The sequence below is a fragment of the Sminthopsis crassicaudata genome, chromosome 3, assembly GCF_048593235.1.
Source record: "Sminthopsis crassicaudata isolate SCR6 chromosome 3, ASM4859323v1, whole genome shotgun sequence".
Lineage (NCBI taxonomy): Eukaryota > Metazoa > Chordata > Mammalia > Dasyuromorphia > Dasyuridae > Sminthopsis > Sminthopsis crassicaudata.
This window is the reverse complement of record NC_133619.1, coordinates 66,469,304-66,491,987: the sequence shown is the minus strand read 5'-3', so window position 1 is coordinate 66,491,987 and position 22,684 is coordinate 66,469,304. Positions and strand designations below refer to the sequence as shown.

General features: G+C 36.4%; 1 protein-coding gene across 1 annotated transcript in view; it reads right to left on the bottom strand.

The window, feature by feature from the left end:
- Positions 1 to 22,684, bottom strand: part of MREG (melanoregulin) — a 67,979-nt gene that overhangs the window by 25,323 nt on the left and 19,972 nt on the right. The window contains exon 2 of the mRNA XM_074298752.1: positions 18,628 to 18,787. Within this exon, the coding sequence (XP_074154853.1) occupies positions 18,628 to 18,787 (160 nt within the window). The remainder of the gene's footprint in view (positions 1 to 18,627; positions 18,788 to 22,684) is intronic.

The following is a 22,684-nucleotide window of genomic DNA, read 5'->3' as shown; positions in this document are numbered from 1 at the left end:
GTTAGCAAGCATTTATTAAGCACTTACTATTTGCTAGGCATTATGCTAAGCTAACTAAAAATACAAATATCCCTATCATGACACCTCAAGGACTCTGGAGCAGACAGGATCCAGGATCACATACACAGCTAATAAGTGTCTGAGATAGGATATTCTCAAATCTAACTCTATTCACTGTCTAAAAACCTGAATAAAACATAGCAATGGGCCTGGACATATGATTTTACTAGTTCTGAACTTTAGTGGGTTTCAAATTAAGTACTCCAACTGGATCTCTAATGGCCTCAACCAGTTACTAGAGAGTTCCGAGATAGGAGTTAATCAGTAAGCATTTATTAAGTATTTACTGTGCTAAGCAATGGGTATACAAAGAAGGAAAAACAAGCTGAAAAGAGCTTACACCCTAATGAAGCAACATTTACAATATGTAAATAACTAGTGTTGTTATTCAATCTTTCAGTCATGTCTGACTCTGCATGGCCTCATTTTTGGGTTTTCTTGGCAAAGATATTGCCAATATCCATTTTACAGATGGATAAACTCCTCCAGCTCATTTTATAGATGAGGAAACTGAGACAGGCAGGGCTTGTCCAGGCACACAGCTAGTAAGTGCCTGAGGCAAGATGAGTCTTCCTGATTCCAGGCCCAACCCTACTATATTTAAACAACATAGAAGGAATCAATATCTGATACCCATAATGCAATCTGAAAATGGAAAGCATTATCCTGATAATCCCCAAGCAAATCACATTCATCCTTAGTCTATTAGGTGTTCCAATTCCAGATTTGGGGAGTCTCTACACCAGTCTAAACTCAGTGGGCAACTTATAGGATATGCCCTTCCAAGTAACCTAATATACTCCAACCAGAGGGTAGTCTGGAGTTGGGAAAGCTGTCTGGACTTGACAATGAAATGGTTCAATCTTTACCCCACCACAAGTACCAACAGGAACAAAATCATTTAATCCCAAAAGAAAGTATTCATCTTGGACAGAGCAAAGAGATGCTCATACTCCCAGGAGACTCAGAACTAAAATATTTCCTAGTGGAAATATTTCCTATGGAGGTTCCCAATCCCAACATATAAAACTCCAAAAGAATATGCCAAATTATCCTCTGGGGAAATCCAAGCTGGAAGTGACATCTACTAAACTGAGAGGAGCCCAACTAATCAATCAACTAATTTTATGAACAACAAGATACACACTAGAAGGATCCTTAAGAACTACCTCTCTATCTACAAACAAGTTTCTTCACTTACATAGATTCTACCAACTATAAAATCTTTTAGATTAACAAAATTCTCTTTTAAAATAAAAAATCTCCACCTGGGGCAGATAGGTGGCTCAGTGAATAGAGCACCAGCCTTGAATTCAGGAGGACCTAAGTTCAAATCTGGTCTCAGACACTTAACTCTTCCTAGCTGTGTGACCCTGGGCAAGTCACTTAACCCCAGCCTCAGGGAGAAAAAAAAAAATTTCCACCTCTACTACCCTTAAACCAAACAAACATTTACACTTTAGTATAAAAATACTATGACCTTCTTCTAACTCCCATCTGTCTCCAAAAGCACCAAGGTGCCTTAGAAAGAAATAAAATTGTTTCACAACATAAATCTAGATCTGGAAGGACTTGCCTTATGATCTAACCCTCTCATTTTACTGAGCCCCAGTGCTTTTCCTATCATATTGTTCTGCCCTTTGCAGTAGAACCTAATAAAAAGTAAAATAAAATATAATCTCTACTAAATTAAATTATTAAAATATAATCTCTACTAGATTAGACTAAAAGTCTAATTTCTACTGACTTCTTTGACAATTTAATAGTTTTCAGCAATTGAACCAAAGTTAAAAAACTGAAAAACCCCTCTAGGCTAGAGACAGGGATGTCAAGTATTTCTAGGATGACTACTCAGAAGTAAACACAGACACACCTCTCAATGACTCAGTAGAGACCTGCCAGCATACCTGAAGCCCAGATTTTGTTATTCATCACCCAGAATTCAATCCCTCAAAGTAGGGACAACCAAACTATGCCCTGTAGTAATTTCCCCAAGCATATGCAATTGCCTGATAAATGATAAACTATCATTTATCTTTCAGGAAGAAGACCAAGGGAGGGGGGGTGGAGAATCATAAGAATTAAATGGTTGGTTATAAAACAATCATAACAAAAGGGAGAGGCACTACTTTATTTCTCCAGAAACTACTTTATAATTAGATGTGATAACCACAGCAAATGGGTGCAACCAACTTTTCACATAAGCTGCCTGGCCTGCCTTATGTTGCAGAATACAAAAATGGACTATCATCCCCAGGTTCCAAAATACTGATAGGCTTCTAAAGCATGACTAGTCCTACTGATGTTCTTAAGAATATTACATATGTAATATTATGTGTAACAACTTGGACAGTATTTATGGCCATGGAGCTAAGATGGGAAAGTTGGTTAAGGTTAAGGAAAAAATGTAGTCAATCCAAAGCACTTTGGGAATTGTATCTGGAAGAGATGCTTAGCAGAAAAGCATGGCTCAATTTTTTAAAGCAACAGTAACAATTAGCATTATTATTTATGAGGGTGAGAACAGATATTTATAAAGCACTTTTAACATTTGCAAAACATGAAAAGGATAGCTCAATTTCTTAAAGCAATAATTATAATAATTATTATTATTATTAATGGTGAGTGTATATTTATAAAGCACTTTGACATTTGCAATATCAGTTGGTTGTATTGGGTATATCATTTCAACCACATCTTCAGGATGTTCAGCTTTGCCCTCTCTGACTAGCTCTTTCCCATGTGGTCACCTTTCCTTCTATGAAGCCCTTAACATTGCCAATCAACTCAATCATTAAGTATTTATTAAGCACTTATTTTGTGCCAGGTACTGTGTTAATCACTAGAGATAAAATGAGAAGCAAAAACAGTCCCCGTCTTCAAAAAGTTCACCTTCTAAACATGTAAATAATTAGAAGCAAATAAAATATATAAATGGTCATAGAAATTATATGACAAGCAAATGGAAGGTAAGCTCATAAGAAAGGACACTTAGAAGGTGGATGGGAGGGAATTGGGAAAGGCCTCATGCAGGAAGCAGCGGGGGAAGCAAAGGGGAACAGAGCTTTCCACACAAGGGGGACAACCAGGGACATCCAGAATCAAAGCCTGTCTGGGCTCCATGTAGAAAGAATGGATCATCTTTCTGTTTATTCAAAGTGGAATTAGACTCACTAAACAAATAGCTGCACTAGCCAAAAAACATTTGGTTAATTATCTTCTATAGTATCAAGCACTTTTGAGGGGAAAAACCAAATGGATTTGTAAGCAGGAAGATTGATCTAAGTTTAGAAAGATTAATTCTTGAAGCACAAGGTACTATTCTTCCCCAATTCAATAAAACATGGATTACTCAGACACAGCCCACAATCCTTTTGACCCCTAAAGGATTTGTTAAGGACAAAGATGTTTTACAAAGGCCTTTGGCAAGAACCAAAAAAATGTGTGTACCTGAAAAGAAGGCAAGGTTTAATACATTTTTGACTTTATTTTAAGGAAAAGTTTTTTCTTTTATATATCAAATACAACATTTTAAAAGTTGGGTCAAGCCCAGAAATTTTTGCCAGGTACACTATGCAAAGAATTCTGGCAGACTATTGTTAAATCAGGCCAAGGTCAAGATAAGCTCAAATTTACCTTCTACCTTCTGCGTGTATGTGTGTGTGTGTGTGTGTGTGTGTGTGTGTGTGTGTGTGTGTTGTTTCATTGTTGTATATAAGGTTGGGTTCCTTTTCCTCTATTAAAATTCAAGAACAGCAAAACTGGGCCTCCCTGTGAATTTTAAAGCAGTGAATCACTGACTAACTAGTTAGTAGGTGACCTGCTTCAAGTTCTGACATTTCAAATCCATGCGATGGAGCCCTATTGCATCCATTACCTGTATATCCACTTAAAATCATATTAGAGCTTGACCTTTAGCAAAAGGCCATCATCTGTATTTTTAAATACAATATTTTTAAGTACAGATTTCCATGTGGAATAATAAAACAAAAAAAAAATCTATTTAAGTAAAAAAAGATATAATTTTCAGGCAATAATTATGGAAAGTTATTACTAAAAAGCCTCCAAGTTATTATTCATCCCACTATCCTCTAGCAACTGGTTTAGTGTATGCAGTTGAAAAAAAAAAAGCAACCCACTGAATGAGAAGAATTTCTGGGTCTGCTCATTCCTCATGGGAATAAGATTCTCTTGTCTCAACTTTTCCATCTATAAAGTGAGGGTTATGCTAAATCACTTCTCAAACTTTTAAATCTCTGAACTCCTTTTATATTCTATCGACAGCATCAAAAAGCTTATTTATGTGGGTAAATATCTATTAATATTTACCACATTATAAATAAAAACAGCTATAATTTTACATGCTTACTAATTTATTTATAAATCATAAGACATCCATTACATGATATAATAATTTTCTTCTATTTTCCAAAAACAAAAACATTTGAAAAGAATGGCATTGTTTTATATATTTTTGCAAATGTCTTTAATAACTATCTTAATACAAAATAGTTGGATTGTCATATCTGCTTTTGCTGTCAGTCCCTTGCAATATATTATTTTGTTTAGAATGCATCAAGAAATTTGTCTTCACACAGATATGTAGTCTTAAAAGGGAAGATTATAGTAATACTATATAATAGGTTAGTATTATCATGAAAATGGTTTTGATCTTGATATGGAAAGGTCAGAGGGATCCCCAGAGGTCCTTAGGCCACCCTTTGAAAATGGTTGGACTAGATTATCTAAGCTCCCCTCCAATTCTACCTATACATAGGATCGTATGAATATCAGTCCAGTTTCCATTTTTACAAGACTAATACTAAAAAAAAAGAGGCTTCTAGGAGAAAAATCTCAGTTCTAAAAACTCATTCGATCAAGTTATTTTTTTAAGAATCTATTTTAATACAAGTCACCAAACTCTGTGCTGTGAAGAATATCAAAAAGTGTAGAATATGACCTTTGCCCTCAGGGATCAGTCCAATTGTGGAGAAAAACCATCAAGTTAATTAGCAATATAAAACAAATGAGTTCAATTAAGATAGAAAAAATATTACAAAGCAATTCTACTTTATCATGCTACCTCCTCATAATACATCACAATATTTATCACCATTTCCTTTTGATGATGAAGTTAAATAATAAAGTAGCTAGAAGCAATGTTTTTTGTCACTTTACATATGAGTATCATCTTGTTTGCCTTCTCAATGGGGAATTTGAACTCAAAAATTTAAAATTCATGTTAAATAAAGTAACTAGAAGTATATATCCCAAATTCTAGTTAATATTAATGACCCCACTAATTTTCATATTATTCAGGGCTTGTGTTAAATCTTGAAAAAATAAGAGAATATAAAATAAATCTTGAAAAAATAAAAATAAGAGAATCATAACTGATAAGTTTAAAAAGACCTGAGTTCAAAGCCTCAGACACATCCTATGTGACCTTGGGCACGTTTTTCCTGTTTGTCTCCGTTTCCTCATTTGTAATGTGAAAATAATAATAGTACTTACATTGCAGGGTGATTGTGAGGATCAAATGACATTTTAAAAAATCTTAGCACTTAGCACAGTACCTAATGTCATCAACATAATTATCATCATCTTTTTGGGAGGAAAAGGAGAGAGGAAGGCAATTGGGGCTAAGTGACTTGCCTAGTGTTAAGTGAGACAAAATTTGAATTCAAGTTCTCCCGACTCCTGGGCTGGTGCTCTATCCAGTATGCCATCTAGCTGCCCCTAATCATCATTATTACCATTATATATACATGTCAAAAAAGTTGTATAAATGAGATCTAGGTTATATTGAAAATGTTGCAATTAAATATTGATTATATCAATAAAATTACATTATGCTAACAAACTTATTTTTCCAATGGAGTCTTCATTATAATATTCCAAAGAAACATGGAATACTCTTTCCCAAAGAGACAATAGTAGAAACATTTCCCCGAAGAAACACTTGAGGAAGTGTCTCTATTTAGAACAGATCCAAGAGCAACAAAGAATCAGGACACTAGGTTTAGAATATTATCTTGTGTTAGACTTGACTCCCCAACTAAATAGAAAATTCTTTGAGCTCAGGGACTGCCCGTAAGTATTTCATCCAATGGTTTTTACCTAGTAACCACTTTGTTCTATTGAATTAATTTAAATCAACACAAGATGACTAATCCAAAGTTCACTTTAATGATGCAAAATCATGAAATTCTTAATTCAAAAAATGTTTGGTGAATCATTTTGCTGACCCCATTACTGTACAAATAATTGAGTCCCAATTTCCAGAGGTCACATGTCCAAAGTGTCAAAACTGAGATCAAAAGCTAAGGTATTCTTTCTCCTACTCTTTATGCTATGCCATATTAACAAGGCTCAAGTAAACTGGACTCTCTACCGTGTTTTTCATTTCTTCCCATTCCATAGCATCATAGTCAATCATCTTTGTCCTGGCTCCTCCTGTTTTCACTTCTAAATCTAATATTTTTCCTGCTGAGTTTTTGTGGGGTTTTGGTGTTTTGGGTTTTTGTTGTTTGGGGGCAAGGGAGAGAGATAGAGGAGTAGTTTGGTATTGAGTTTGGGCTTGGGTTTTTGAGATGGAGTCTTCCTATCTCTCCTATACTGGAGCTATAGCCGCCATTTATGTGCCCAAGCCCACATTGGTCTACTCTGATTTATGGCCTGGCCAGTTTACCTCTCCTCAGGTAACCTTAATAGCCTACTACCCCACCATCTTCTGGACACCAAATGGGCCTAGCCCCACTCCAGCTCAGAACTCCCAAACCTTAGCCTCCCCTGGTAGCACGAATTAAAGTTATACCATTCTTCTGCCACCCCCCCCCTTTAGTATAATCTCTAATTGCCCCATGTGCCTAGATCATATTAATTTATCCAACATTTAACTACCTCTACCCTGATGGGCGAAGTAGAACCAAATGATGCTATCTTCTCAATAAATATAACTTTAGAACAGCATTCTTTTAAACCCTAAAATATTTCCCAAAAAAAAAAAAAAAACTAGAAATAAAAGAGATGAGAAAAGAGTGTCAGAAAAACTAATTTTTATCTGCCTTTTTCTAATGGAATTTAATATCTAACAGGCATGCTCTGTGCCTAAGATATTCACTCAATATTATCTTATAACATTGGATGTAAATATAATATTAAATGTAAATTCCCACAAAAACAAGAACACTGGGGAAAATATATATGAATCGCAGCCTATGTCAGTACCAAGAAACCAACCTTTAAGTCAGTCTATAACTCATTCATCATGGAAAGAAAAAAAGAGAAGAAATCAGAAATCCAACATCTGTTGAAGTTTGGACAGAAATAAAAAGGACAAGTGAGAATAAGTAAGATACTCAGAAAAAAAAAAAACCAAAACCTGTATGTCCCTGACCAGATCACTTCCCTAACCTGGGTGTCAGTTTACTCAGCTCAAAATAAAGGAAATAGAATCTGACCACAGGTTTCCAACCTTGAATCAATGGTTTTATAATTCTCACATGGAGATATCTCAGGGCTTAATTTTCAAGATAAAAGATGATTCCTACAAGTAGAAACTCTTATCAACTTAAGATCAATATGAAATAAATGGCCAAAAAAATCAGAGCTAGACAAGGGTCAGTCAACAATTATGACTCAAAAAAGCAAAATGGAGTGTGCTCTAAAAGGAAAAGATAGTAACTGAGGAAGAAGAGAAGAAGAGGGAAGGGAAGAATGGAGGGAGAGAGAAGGGAAGGGGAGAAGAGACCCAGAAATAGAAAAGGGAGTGAAGGGGAAGGAGAAGAGAGAGGCAGAAAGAGAGAGTGACAGAGACACAGAGAGAGACAGAGACAGAGAAAGAGACAGAGAGAGAGAAGAAAGGAAGGAGAGGAGAAAAGGCAGAGAGAAAGAGAGGAGAGAGATAGACAGACAAAGAAAAGGCAGTGAAAGAAAAAGAGAGAGTGAGGGAGAAGAAAAAGAATCTCCAAATCATTTTCCTGTCTAATGAAGTAAAATAAAAGATGATTTGAGGAACAAAGGATGTAGAACATTACAGATGATTGCATCCTTTTACAGAGAAGAGCAGGTGTCAGATTAATGTGAGTTGAGTCAAGCCAAAAAATTTATAATAATAAAACTCAAGCAGAACCCAAATAAATACAGGTAAAAGAAATACAACCCACACATGTGTGCACTCTTTAGTAGGACAAAATGGAGTAGGTCAAAAAGAATGCCTATTATTATTAAAAACTGCCTCTGGCACTGCAATGAGCTTGCCTTAAAAAACAGACTTGATTTGATATGTATGCTTTGAATACTGACTTGAGACAGAAAATGGCTATTTTGAATAGTAAAGTGAATATAAAAATGCTTCATTCTCAGGCAAAAAGACTTTCTATCCTCTTCATCAAATCCTATGAGACCAAAGATGCTGTAAAATGAAGAACTGGGCCAATATTGGTCCAATAGAAAAAAGCTTTGAACTTTTGAGATATAGCTAAGGGATCAGAGGTTCAAACGTTTGTTTTTCCACTTAATATTAAATCTTGGATGCTCCCAATTCTGGAATTGATATCCTATTATCTAGAAGTAGGGAGGGGAGAATGTGGTAAGGAGAACAGGAAGAAAAAAAGAGGAAGATAGTGAAAGTGAACACTGAATTATCTGTGAAATAATTCTGTTCTTGCTATATCTTAAGAGTTCTTCTATTCTGTGCCATCACCCTTTGTAAAAGTTAATTTTAATTTAACTGGTTAAATGGATCTGAGAAACTTGGTGCCATTAATTATAAATAGAAAATAGGACCTGGAAGCAGAAACATTTGAGTTCTAACTTAGTTCCCAACCTTTAATAACTGTATGATTTTGCATGTGATCTCTGTCTGCCTCAGTTTCCTCATCTACAAAATAGCAACTACTTCCTAGGATAAAATGGGGTAATATTTGTAAACATCATATAAACTATTAGTCTAAATTCTCTATTTTACTTACTTTATTTATATTTTGTTTGAATAACCACACACAAGTGAAATACTCTGTTTATACAATTGTGGGAAAACTAGAAGTTACTGAAAGACTATCAGATCTATGTATGTGAATTATAAGATGGTCTTGCTTAAGACAGCCTTTTGAGGCACCATGACTTGTCAAGCTACACATATCCACCACATAAACTCTGTGACTTAAATCTTCTGATAAACTCTGATATTGGGCCTATCTTCATGAAGCTCTGCCCTGATATTCCATTGTAAGGGCCCTTTAAATGGGCGGACACAGTGCATCGGGAGATTGAGGCCCAGAAGTATTAGGACTGCCCTTGGGCGGGATCCTGGCCATATTGAGATAGTTTCGTAATGGGTGACTCTCTCGCTGATTGGCTGTGTGTGTGACCTCACAGGCCCTATGTAAGCCCACTGCAGGCAGCAACCGCCCTCTTTAACCTCTGCTGTTCACCCTGGCTCCTAGCCTGGGTGGCCAAGCCAAGATGGGTAGCCGAAAGAGGTAAGGATTTTGGTAGTGAACACATGGGTCTTCTGACCAGGTGTTCACTCGGGAACCAACAAGTCAGGGCATCAGCTAGGGCATTATGTGAGTAGGTATAATAAAGGCTTTTAAGATTACACGTGGTTGTTCTTGAGTGCGCTACCGGTTATTAAGCTATAGATTCAAGAGATTGTGGCCAGAGACCTTAGAAGGCCTCAGAGGAGGCGAGCCGGGTAGAGCTCACACTGCAAAGGACAGTGGTCAAAGGTACTCTGGTGGGTCTAGGACAGACTAGTAATTGTAACTGCCAGGAGAGCACGTTACAAATGGCGCCCAACGTGGTGGACGCATCAGGAATTATCAGGTTTTGAAAATATTTAATATTCAGAATTAAGATTCTGAAAGATCCGGTAGAAACGCCACTTAAGAGGGAAGACAGAGAAGCAATATGGACCCAGGTAAATCTGGGATCAGGCTCAAGGACACAGCTGAACATAATGCTTATTATATAAAGAGGTTAAAGAGCCAGATGGAAGATCTTTTAACAAAGATCACCACTGAAGAACAGCAGGAAGCTTGTAATCAAGCTCCCAGAAGGCTATCCCCACACCCAGTAAATATAGCTCGGAGAGGGAGCAACCTAGAGCTAATGCGTATGTATGACAGTATAGAGTACGAAATGCCACAGCAAGAGTTGCTGGAATTGCAGGTTAAACTACAGATGGAGATAGAGAAAGAAGAAAAAGCTAGGTTACTACAGATAGAACAGGAAGAGTTCAAACCAGTGGCTGAAACTAAGGAAGGAAATAAACGAATCACATGGACTTCAGTTGTAGAAATTCTTCTTAGCGTTTTGTTGGTTTACCTTGTGCATTGTTGTTTTAAGGAATTTATTGATTACTCTTTCATTGAGAAGAAGTTTAGTTCTTTTTATGTGCAAAGCTCAGGTTTGATTTTAAATCAGCCTTTGGGGAATTTTCCAATTCTTCTTCCCTCTGCCTCACCTTCTTGGGCCAAGGGAGAAGGGGGAGGAGGAAAAGGAAGGGCGATAATATCATCCGCACTGCCCATTAATCCATTCAAAACTCCTGTGTCTTCATTTCAAAAGACAGGAGTAGGCTTTATGCCCCAAGGCAAAAAGGAATTGTGGGGTATTGAGTATAATCAGAAAAGTTTTAAAAATACAGTTCAGTTAATTTCTAAGAAACCTTACAGGGATAAGACCTTGCAGTTAGAGAGAGTGGAGTTTTATACTTGTAAAACTGCTAGGATCGTCTTTGGAGAGTTGAAACTCCTCTTTTCTTACCTCGTGGATTTTCCACTTCCACAGGTGAGCTTGATTTCCCAACCCCCTACGGGTACTTATAAAACAGTGTTTATGTCTAGAATGGGTTGGAAAATTGTTGTTTTAATCACTAGAATAAATAGACAGTGTGTGATCTTTGACCCAGGAGGAAAATATCAGATTTATTGATTCACACTCCTGGAGTACAATTCGGTATCAGAAACTCAAACTTTGATTTTTAGGCAAAAGAATTCAGGGATATAGCCGAGTGTTAGTAAAGTCATTACTGCACAGACTATCCCCAAGATCTTCTCTTCTAAACAAGAGAAGGGAATTTTGGGATATGTGATTGCTTACAATTTTTAAATTTTGATTTTACATTTTTAAACATTTTTGATTTTACATCTTCAAAGTATTTTGATTTTACATTTTAAAGTTATTTTGGTTTTATATTTTTAATCTATTTTGGTTTTACATTTTTAAATTCTTTGCCTTTTACCTTAGCAATGCACTTCGGGCATACACAGAAAGTGCAGCTAAGTGACAGACTAACTTTTGTCTGACTTTTGATCTTTTTGACAACAACTTTGTTTCCACTGTGATGTGGAAAGGCCTGGATGGCATTTGGAAAGGCCCAAGTTGGGCCCCGGGGACATTCCTTCCTAGGTGCAGATCCAGCAGTAGAGTTCATCCCCACCAGAGACATTTGTAACCTGGGGATCCAAGAGAAGGACCAGACAACAGCCCAGAGGGACCAGCCAGATGTCCGCAGCCCTTCAGACGCTGATGGCAGCAATGTCCCTCCTGACCATGACACCAGAGACAGCAGACACAGTTCCAGTGTTGCAGCTGAAATGGACTGTTTTGGGTGATACGCAATATAAAGACTGTAAATGGACAATGGGCCTGCTTGCTTCTCCCGTGGCTACTTGCCATATGGTGGCCTGGGAAGAGGCTTTGCCCTATGCTTTCTATTGAAGGACTATGCTTTTAAATTAGTGGGTGAAAAACCAACACACCCACCTGCCATTGTTATTGAGACAATGTTACTGGACATGACTTTGCTTATGTGCACCTGTGAAACTAGAATTGTTCTAGAATTGTGAAAAGTGCAATAGAGAATTGTGATAAGCTAGAATTGCTCTAGGATTGTGAAAAGTGCAATAGAGAATTGTGATAAACTAGAATTGTTCTAGGATTGTGACAAGTGCAATTGAGAATTGTGATAAGCTAGAATTGTTCTAGGAGTGTGAAAAGTGCAACAGAAAATTGTAAGAAACTAGAATTGGTCTAGAACTGTGATGAATGTAACTAGAATTGTGACAACCTACCTCACTGAAATTTGTTAACTAGAATTGTGATGTTTTACCTTGTTGACTTCCCACCTCAGTGTTGACATCCTACCTCATTGGCATCCAATCTCTTTGGCCTATTATCTCGAGTATGACTTTGATGAATGGGTTGAACACTTGGGCCACTGTTGAGCCTGGTTCTCATTGTCATACTTCTGTTTACTGATCTGCTGCTTTGTACCTTCTTGGGCATAACACTGTCATCTCATGGATCAAGTGAACTATAGCTGGTGCTAAAAGTTTAGCTTGATGAGATGTGCGGTTCCCGCAAAACAAGAGAAAGGGAATTGTAAGGGCCCTTTAAATGGGCGGACACAGTGCATCGGGAGATTGAGGCCCAGAAGTATTAGGACTGCCCTTGGGCGGGATCCTGGCCATATTGAGATAGTTTCGTAATGGGTGACTCTCTCGCTGATTGGCTGTGTGTGTGACCTCACAGGCCCTATGTAAGCCCACTGCAGGCAGCAACCGCCCTCTTTAACCTCTGCTGTTCACCCTGGCTCCTAGCCTGGGTGGCCAAGCCAAGATGGGTAGCCGAAAGAGGTAAGGATTTTGGTAGTGAACACATGGGTCTTCTGACCAGGTGTTCACTCGGGAACCAACAAGTCAGGGCATCAGCTAGGGCATTATGTGAGTAGGTATAATAAAGGCTTTTAAGATTACACGTGGTTGTTCTTGAGTGCGCTACCGGTTATTAAGCTATAGATTCAAGAGATTGTGGCCAGAGACCTTAGAAGGCCTCAGAGGAGGCGAGCCGGGTAGAGCTCACACTGCAAAGGACAGTGGTCAAAGGTACTCTGGTGGGTCTAGGACAGACTAGTAATTGTAACTGCCAGGAGAGCACGTTACATTCCATAGTTGCACTGATTTATAACAAGAAGGGATCAGTCAGAGGTGACCACGGTCATCCCCGTCCCTCTGTGTCTTTATATGGGTGAGTCTCCATGTATGGAATTTTATTCCTCTTCACCCTTGCCTCACTATTTCTTCAAAGCTCAGACACATGCTGCCCCCTCAACAAGACATTTCCTGATGCCCCTATTTCATTAGTTCATTTTATCTTGAAATTAATTTGCAGTTTATGTGTTGTGTTCCTTCATAAAATAAACTGGAAGATGGAGATTGTTTTGGGGTTTGTCTTTCTGTTCTGGTACTTAATAAATATTTGCTGGAGTTATTAGTCTTACTAAATCTTTGCTGAAATTGTTATTATTTTGTTATTGCTACCGTGTTTCCCCGATAATAAGACACTGTCTTATTTTTTTGGGACTAAAAAAACACCAGAGGGCTTATTTTCAGGGGAGGGCTTATTTTATCCTCCATCATGCCCCTTTTATCCTCCATCATGCCCATTTTAGCCTCCATCATGCCCCTTTTATCCTCCATCATGCCCATTTTAGCCTCCATCATGCCCCTTTTAGCCTCCATCATGCCCCCTGAGTGCTTATTTTATTCTCCATCGCTTACTGAACTTACCGAGTTTTTAGATGGTCCTGTCTCAGCTCTACTCCGCGGCGCTGCTCTCAGTAGCGCCAGCAAGCAAATCACCAGGGAAGAAGAGGATGACGCGCTCACTGCTGCAGCTCTGATTGGATGCAGCTCGGAGCGCGACGTGCGTTTCACCCGGGAGGGGAGGGCGGCGCTGCTTACTGAAGGTACCGCTACGCAGCATATAGCGCAGGGGATCACCATGATGACCGTTTTCATAGTAAGTTCGATAGGGCTTATTTTCGGGGGAGGGCTTATTTTAGCGGAATATTAAAGAGTATGTGGGTGTCTTATTTTCAGGATAGGTCTTATTATCGGGGAAACACGGTATTAGTTATTAGTCCTACTAAACATTTATTAAGTAAGTACCTGTGGAAGAAGAAACAATAAATACCCACATATAATGTAAATTATTTTTGAAAATCCATTGTGTGCTGTCTTGAGGGGCAGATAGGAGGAAAGAGAAAAATTTGGAAAACAAAATTTGCAAAGATTAACATTGAAAACTATTTTTTTAAAAAGCAAAGTTGTGGTTTGGCGGATTTTACTAGATAGATCTTTAAAGATGGAAAAAATGTAATGGTGGTAAGAGTAAAATAATTGCAGATTTGGATTTTAATAACTGATATAATACTAGGGAAAAACAAAATTTCTACTTTTCTGTTGCTTTTTTAATTTACTGCTATACAAATCAACTAATTCAATTCAGGATAAGAAAACTCATAAATATAACAAATATACATTAGACAAAACCCAAAAAAGCCTCTACTCTACCATTAGTCAAAAACATGGATGAATAAAGTATTTATTTAGTGATAGTTAATTTCCTCAGTTAGCTTATTTTCTAATAGTACTAAGCTCTACAAGTTTTAAAGCAAGTAAGGGGAACTAAGAAAATACTAGCAAATACCCAACATGGTTCAACCTTGTGGATTAATGGAAAAGGCACAGGACCAAGAGCAAGAGGACCTGGGTTCTATTTGTCACAGCATACAATGCCTCCTATACTGTCTTTTTAAAATTGAAAAAATAATCCTATAAGAAATGAGACAAATATAGCAATGGGCCTCTTGGTCTGATCTGCCCTACTCACCACATAAGCCACAAAGGGGAATGTTCCTCTTTCCTAGCTCAGGTACTAGGATACACACGGAACTGAGAGCTGCTACATAAAGATTTTCTTGCTGCTTCTTTGGTAAGACGTTAGGGACGAAAGAGAAAACACTAACTGATCTTCCCCAAGAAGAGGTTTGACAATGTGTTCCCCTTTGTACAAGGGAAATACACAAATACATGTATCCTAATTATTTCACGGACATTTATTAATTATTACCTAATTATTTTCACGGACAAAGGTTCTGGACCTTTATTCAGACTGTTCCTTATATCTATATCTAGATACAGATATGGGGTCAAGAACATCAGAGTTCTTGCTCTTTCTAGCTATATAAACCAGGATAAAAATATGTCTATCTCATCTGTAAAAGGAGATTAATAAGAGCATCTACTTCCCAGGATTAGTGCGAGAATGAAATGAGAAAATATTTGTAAAGTACTTTGTAAACTTTAAATTGGTAAATAAATGCTAAGCATTACTATTATTTGTATTTGTATCCACATCATAGTGTAGAGGACATGCTGGACCCTAACCCTGGATCCTAGATAAGTTTATGAAAATTACTAACATAAACATTTTTAAAAATCATTAAAATAAGTATGTTTAGACTTGTCGGGCTCATAGAAGTAACACTTGCCCTGTAAACTATTCTTTAAATCTAGGTAACCAAGTTGCTATTTTGGTTAATACTGTTTTTAACAGATCTTGTGGTTAAATTACAGCTTTAGTATTCCTAATATGTCAGACCAAAATTATGGTATATAAGCTTTCTTCCCCCTGACCCTAATTGCCAATTAGTTACCCATCTGGCTTGCCTACTTGGGATCTTCTGCCACCATAGAACAATAAGAAAAATAGCACAGGGCAAATAAAGTAGACATTTCCTACTCAAAAGTCTCTGCATATATCAATGTATTGTGTGTATGTGTGTTTTTTAATAGTCAAAGTCCAAGAATTAACACATTTTCTATTCTCATTTACTGTAAGAAAATAGGAATTCTGCATGTATAATCTCTGTGGTGGAACAGAAAAAATTGGGAACTCAAAATTTAATCAAAAACACATATTAAACATTTTTACATGTAATTGGAGAAAATATTTTGGAAAAAAAAAAAGAAAGAAAATTGAAAGTCTACATACTCTCTTAGGAGATATATAAACATATCTTGGTCATGAAGTATTGGCAAATGTTATCTACAATAAAGCCTTTTCTTTTGAATGAAGGGAGAAAACAGTCAAACTTCATCATGCTCAGCTGATTGTACTTTCAAAACACTAATTCTTCACCTTCTGACCTATGTCTTAATGTGCCAGTAATATCTTTAAGGACTTAAAAGCCTCCTGAAGTTGGTTTGTGAAATCTCATTAAACTCATTCCTCACAAAGGTGGGAACTGCTTTGATGTGTGCTAAAAGTTGCTCTTGGAAATCAGAGTTTGGGTTATGTACAAAATCAGTGACTCTAAAGTGAAAATTGTCAAAACCTGACCAATAAAACCCAATTTAGACTTCAGAAATTCAGGAATGATGAGATGATTCAATCCAGGATAGTTAATTCAGTATTTATCTATTTTTTTAAAAAGGGCATGCCAAAAAACTTAGGCAATATTTCTGGCGGAATATTTGCTCTCCAACACTTAAAAGAACAAACACTATAATGGCATAAATTGCAATGATGTAACAAGTCATAAATTTGTGGTAAAGCATTACATATTAATTTTAACTATTTGTTTAAGTAAGTTAATTAAGGTCTTTTCTTGGAAATCCCTGAATGATAGAAATGATTTTTTTTCTTCTTCCTTCTCTTCTTGTTTTTTATACTCTTCTCCTTGCTCCTCTTCTTCCTTTTCCTGACCAATAACATTCCATTTCCTATCTCTGGGTGCCTATCCCCAATGCATGGAATATACTTCCTCCTTATCTCTGCTCTTAATAACTTTCAAAACTCCACTCAAATATCATCTTTGTGACTCTCCCCAATTTCCTTGTGTTTCATCTATATTATATATATAATATGTACATATTATCACCTCCAATAAGTTGTATGCTTATATAGCATACATATATCCAATATATGTGTATACATATATTAGATATGTTATCCATGTATATATATATGATATATTATATATTATCCAAATTATAACATACCTAAGGAAATCCAGACCACTTTCTTTTTCTTCTATTCAGTTCTGAACCCAAGAGAAGTACATATGTCTTATTGGTTTCAAATATAAAACATGCTGGAAATGATCTATAAAGTATCCATTCAAATGTACGCTGAAATCTGAACAGCAGCCAGGCTTCAAATATTTGAGCTTTCCTATGTGGATAAATGGACTAAACAGATGTTTACAGGTTTCTTCAAGGAGACTCCATAATATCTTGAAGCTCAAGACTCAAACAAGCCAAATATATGCAAGCACCTTCATTCACCTTCATTATCCACAGGCAAACCCTTGTCTTCCTCCCATCCTTGAATTTGTTGGTATGACTTTTCTTAAGTGGGTATCTCAAAAAGATTTCTTCAAACAGGTTTTGCCCTACATTGCTTTTCTCTGCTTTATAAGACAATATCGCTCATAATAATCCATTGTCCTTATAAACAATATATAATGTAAACATCTCACAACAAATGTATCTAATCCCAGTGTTGACTTTGACAGCCATTTCTCTCCATTTGGCAAGTAAGTCAAATGTTTGTTAGGGTGTTTACTTTCTCTGGGCTCTTTTGATCTCTTTGTTGTAGCAATTGATTTACACTAGACAGACTTCTGGATAAAATTATTATATTCAGTGTTGATAACACTTCTTATTTTTCCATTTCCACTTTTGATTTCCAATTATTTTTTCAGGGTTATTTCATTTGTGTGTCACATCTTTTCCCATTATCGTTCTTCTTTCTTGTTTTATAATAATTCTGAGCCTAACTTTGATGAGGGCATGGTCTGAATGTACAAAGGCTGCTGACCATAAAGTAACTTCCATATCATTAATATCACTAACAAGTATTTTTTTCTTTTTTTATATAATCTATTTTGCTCTGCTGCTTGCCATGTTCAGGACCTCCCAATTTTTAAAGTGTTCATGATATAGAATTATGAGGTTTCTTTGCAATTTAAAGGTCATTAGCATTTTTGGTTTCCTTCTTCTCAAACCTTACTTTCTAATATATTTCTCCCCAGACCCAACTTTTCTCACTCTTGCATTTATTATACAGTAAAACAATATATGTTGGTTTAACTTATAGTATTTTATCAAAGTCTTCTTAGAGAAATTCTACCCCTTTATCCATATATATATGATCTATTGTAATCTATTTGTAATTATTTTCATGGTGATCTTTTTGTCAATACCCATCATTAATACTACAACATGGGATGACCAACATTCCATGGAATGTTTTTTACTGCCTTCAAACAAATGATAAAAACTATTGTTAATTCCTTTCTTCATCTTACCAAGGAATACCAATAGGCCATCCTTCCATTTAGCAACAGCTTGCTCCTTCCTTCTAGCTTTGTTTATAGCAATTATAATGACAAAAATATCAACTTCCTCCAACAATATGGGAATATAAAATCCACTGCTCAGGGTACTCTAAAGTTTCTTGGTGATCTAAAAATCTGTGTGATTCTTAGTACTTTCTGCCCTCTTTCCCACTATTCTGCCACTATCACTGTAAGAGCAGAACACAGTAACATATTTACATATTTGAATATGAACTAAAGTAATTTCTCTTCAAACAGTTGATAATTTATACATTCCACCATCTCAGGCAGATCCAAATTATCAAGATTTTATCTTATCTGATAATGTGAAAAATGAGATCTCCAAAGAGACTTGCTAGATAACTTACCTCTGAATCTTTGGGCTGCTGATTCCGAATAACAATCAAATTATACAATATCCTATCATCATCTGCTTCTGTATGGGATACATCATGAGGAATGCTCCATAAATTCTTCTCATCATCCCTTACAAGAGTTGTTCCAAAAGAGGAGTAGGGATTGTTGCCACTAGAATTGAGGGTGAGGGGAAAGTGGGAGGGAGAAATAGAAAGTACCATAAGCTTAGAGAATTGATCATATAACAGGACTAGTTAGATATCAAAATAAAATTGCAAAAGGTAAATCAACAAAAATTTCTATGACTTAAATATAATATCTTTGAGGTAGTTAGTCTACTTGCTATCAATTTCCCAAATTCAAAATGGTTCTTTGATGGCTAAGTTCAAATTTCTGAGAGTACAGTGAAATGCCAAATAAGGAAAAAGGATATGCCCAGGAAGACCTGGTAAGGCTTTCTCAGAATCAGAATTTGAAAGCAAAAGGGACCTCAAGAGCCAACTGATCAGTCCAACTCATACATAAAAAGGATCTCTACTATAATCACACATGCACCTTCCTGAACCTATCTTCTGTGTCTTTGAGGAACTATATGCCAGGACAAGGTAAGCTAAATATGAACTTTCCTTGCCCTAGGAAGATGATCACTTTCTCTTTTAAAACATCATAAAGGATGCTTCTTCATATACCTGGGTTATACACTTAGTCTTGACCAAGGGGGAGGTTAAAGGCAGATTTTTAAAAATGAGAGAAAAAAGCAAAAGGGACTGAACCAGAAGCTCCATTTCCCTCAAGGAAATTACCTAAAAATCATTCAATCATTTCTTAAAAGCAGTATTAAAAGGACAGAATAACAACCCAGGGCCAAAATGGGTCAGCCTTTATCATGAACTTAACTTTGTCAGGCGGCTAAAACAATTTAAGAGATTTGAGAAAGACTTAGGAGAGTCTTACCAAAATCCTTCTCTTGGACTTAACTTCTAAAACTATTCAGATGATTCAATTTTAATATTCCCCATTTTTTTTCCCCCTAGGGTGAATTGTTTCATCAATTAATTCTCCAAGGGGCAGCTAGGTGGTGCAGTGGATAGAGCATCAGTCACGAAGTCAGGTGGACTTGAGTTCAAATATGACCTCAGACACTTAAGACTTCCTAGCTATGTGACCCTGAACAAGTCACTTAACTCCAAATGCCTCAGCACACAAATTAATTAATTGATTGATTGATTCTCCAGATTCAGGGATTATAGTTTATACCTAGTAATAAGTTTCTGTCTCAGCAATATCCCTTACTCTCCTGATCACAATTTTAGTGCAGAAATAAATCAGTTGCAATTCCAACAGGTATAGCCATGCTGTGCAGCTACTAAAAAGAGATTCCCTCATCCTGGAGCTCCCATGGTTATTCTTTTGGACCTGAGCTAATTGCTAACATTGCTATCTTTACATATATGTATGTTTATTATATGACCATACATAATATGTATATATAGTATATTATGCTGGGAAGTAGGTGCTATTATAGTCCCCATTTTACACATAATTATTAAGTAGTCTGAAGCAGGAATCATACTCATCTTTCTGATTCCAAGTCCAGCATTCTAACCATTGGGTAACAAAGCAAATTCACAGCTTCTTCTGTATCCAGTCTTAAGAGAATTCATAAAATGTAGTTATCACATGGATCCCAAGATGAGGGTAGGGGAGGGAAAGGAGGAGGAGAGCAATTCAACTCAATACATCTGATGATATTTAAACCTTGGCAAAATAAAATGCTTAGCTATTTTCTATGACTTCATTAATATGAATTTAGCCATCTAATATTTTTAAGAAAAATAAAACTAGAGACCAAATAAACATTTTAATTAGTCTGTGCTAACCATGATGTTTGCCAAGTTGACAACCATAAAAAGGTCTTATGGAAGACTTTAGTTCTCAAAAGATAAAAATCCTTTTGAGGTTAACGACCATAGATCCTTGCTCCAACAACACCTGTACCAAAATTAGAATTTAGAGAAGACAGTCACAGCCACTGAACAAGAATTACATAAATCTGAGAATCAATTCCTATTTTTTCAGTAATTACCCTCCCACCTCAGACTTCACACAGTACTTTTATATTTCTCTAAGGCAAAAACATTCTACTGAATTATAATTATCTGTGTTTTTCCACAAGAAAATTATCTTGTTTTTCCATTAATTCTAAAGCTCCACCAAAAAAGAAACTGTATCTAATTTTCCCCCCCCAGGAAGACCTGAATTCAAATCCAGCCCCAGATTCTAATTATGTGACCTTAAGCAAGTCATTTAATCTGTTTGCTTTAGTTTTCCTGATTTGTAAATGGGCATAATAATAGTTCCTACCTCCTAGGGTTGATGTAGGGCTCCGATGAGATAATATCTGTATAGACAGCACTTAACACAGTGCCTGGCATATAATAACTGCTATATAAATGTTAACTCTTATCTCCCCCAATGCCTAACAGAATACTATGTACACAATTGACATTTAAGCACTATTTGATAGATTGTTTTCTTTCTTATTTCCTTCAACACTAACATCATGGAAGGTCCATGATAAATACTTGTGGAATAATAATAATAGCTAACATATATATGTAGGTGTCTATGTCTGTGTGTGTGTGTGTGTTATCTTTAAGATTGGCAGAATATTTCACAAGAATATCCCACTAATCCTCATAAAATTATATGAAGTAGTTGCCATAACTATCTCCCTTTGGGAGATGAAAAAACTGAGGCTGAATAAGTTTAAGTGACAAGTTCAGAGGACACAGATATTAAATATGAAGCAAGTGTTGAACTCAGCTATTGACTTTAGAGCCTGTACCACATTCACTATGTTACTTACCTGTATTACTATATCACATCCATGATCTCAAGAATTCAGAAAAAAAACTGAAGAAAATGAGATCAAAATCCCTAAAATCCTACCTTTTTAAAACTTCCTCAAAATAGCAATTAGAAATCAACCAGGATAATAGCATCCTGACCACTCTTTCTTTGTCAGACCACAATTTCCTTTACTCTTCGGGGTAAAATACTATAACTCACACTATCTTCTTCCACACAAAGAGACAGAAACTTTTATATTTAAAGTTCCAAGAATTCTTGTGCACCCTCCCACTGACATTGACACTCCTAGCCCTGTCCTAACCAATTGGCGACAAAATCTACCCAGAAGTGATTGAATTGTTTTCTTTCTAACTGAAATTAATTTTTATCGGTTCAAAACTAATAAAACAAGGCATAAAGCAAATGGCCTCCAACATGGCACTGTTGTCTATGAACTCTTGCTAATATTCTCTAACCTACTGGTCCCCAAATGTTGTCTAGTTGTCTCTACAATTTTCTGTTTCTCTATGCCCTGGCAGACTTTTCTGGACAGGACCTTTCACCTGCATAGATGTTTTTCTTTCTTTTTTGTTATATTTTTTTTGAAGTATTTTTGTTATTTTTTATGTTATATTTGAAATCCAAGCTGTTTCCTTCCCTCTTCCCAACTATGAGCTAGAGAAGGTCAACATTTGACATAGATATGTGTGTGTGTGTGTGTGTGTGTGTGTGTGTGTGTGTGTGTGTGTGTGTGAAATTATGCATTCATAGCTCTATACACCAACTCTTTCTCTGGAGGTGTATATTATTTTTCTGCATAGATCTCTTGAAATTGATTTTAATATTAATATAGCCTGCCTGGATTTCTAAGGCCCCATCATGCAGTTTGTTAGATCATCACCAGTTTGAATCGGCTTCCCATTAACTGAGTCCCACTGTTCTCTATATCCTATAGCAGATATTTACTCTTTACCTGTCCTCCCCACAACATTGTGGAGAGCGTCAATGCACAAGGTAAACCAAAAGTGAAAATTATCTTATATAATCCGGACCATTAGGAAGCAAGAATGAAGGAATAAAAACCCTGTACCAAAAGGATGAAAAAGAGATTTGTCCAGAATTTTCTGATAAGGCTTTGTAAGGCTTCTTTTTGCAAAGCAAGCATATAGTATGGCCACTGGAGTTCAGGGTTTTAAAAAAGGGCTAAAATCATGC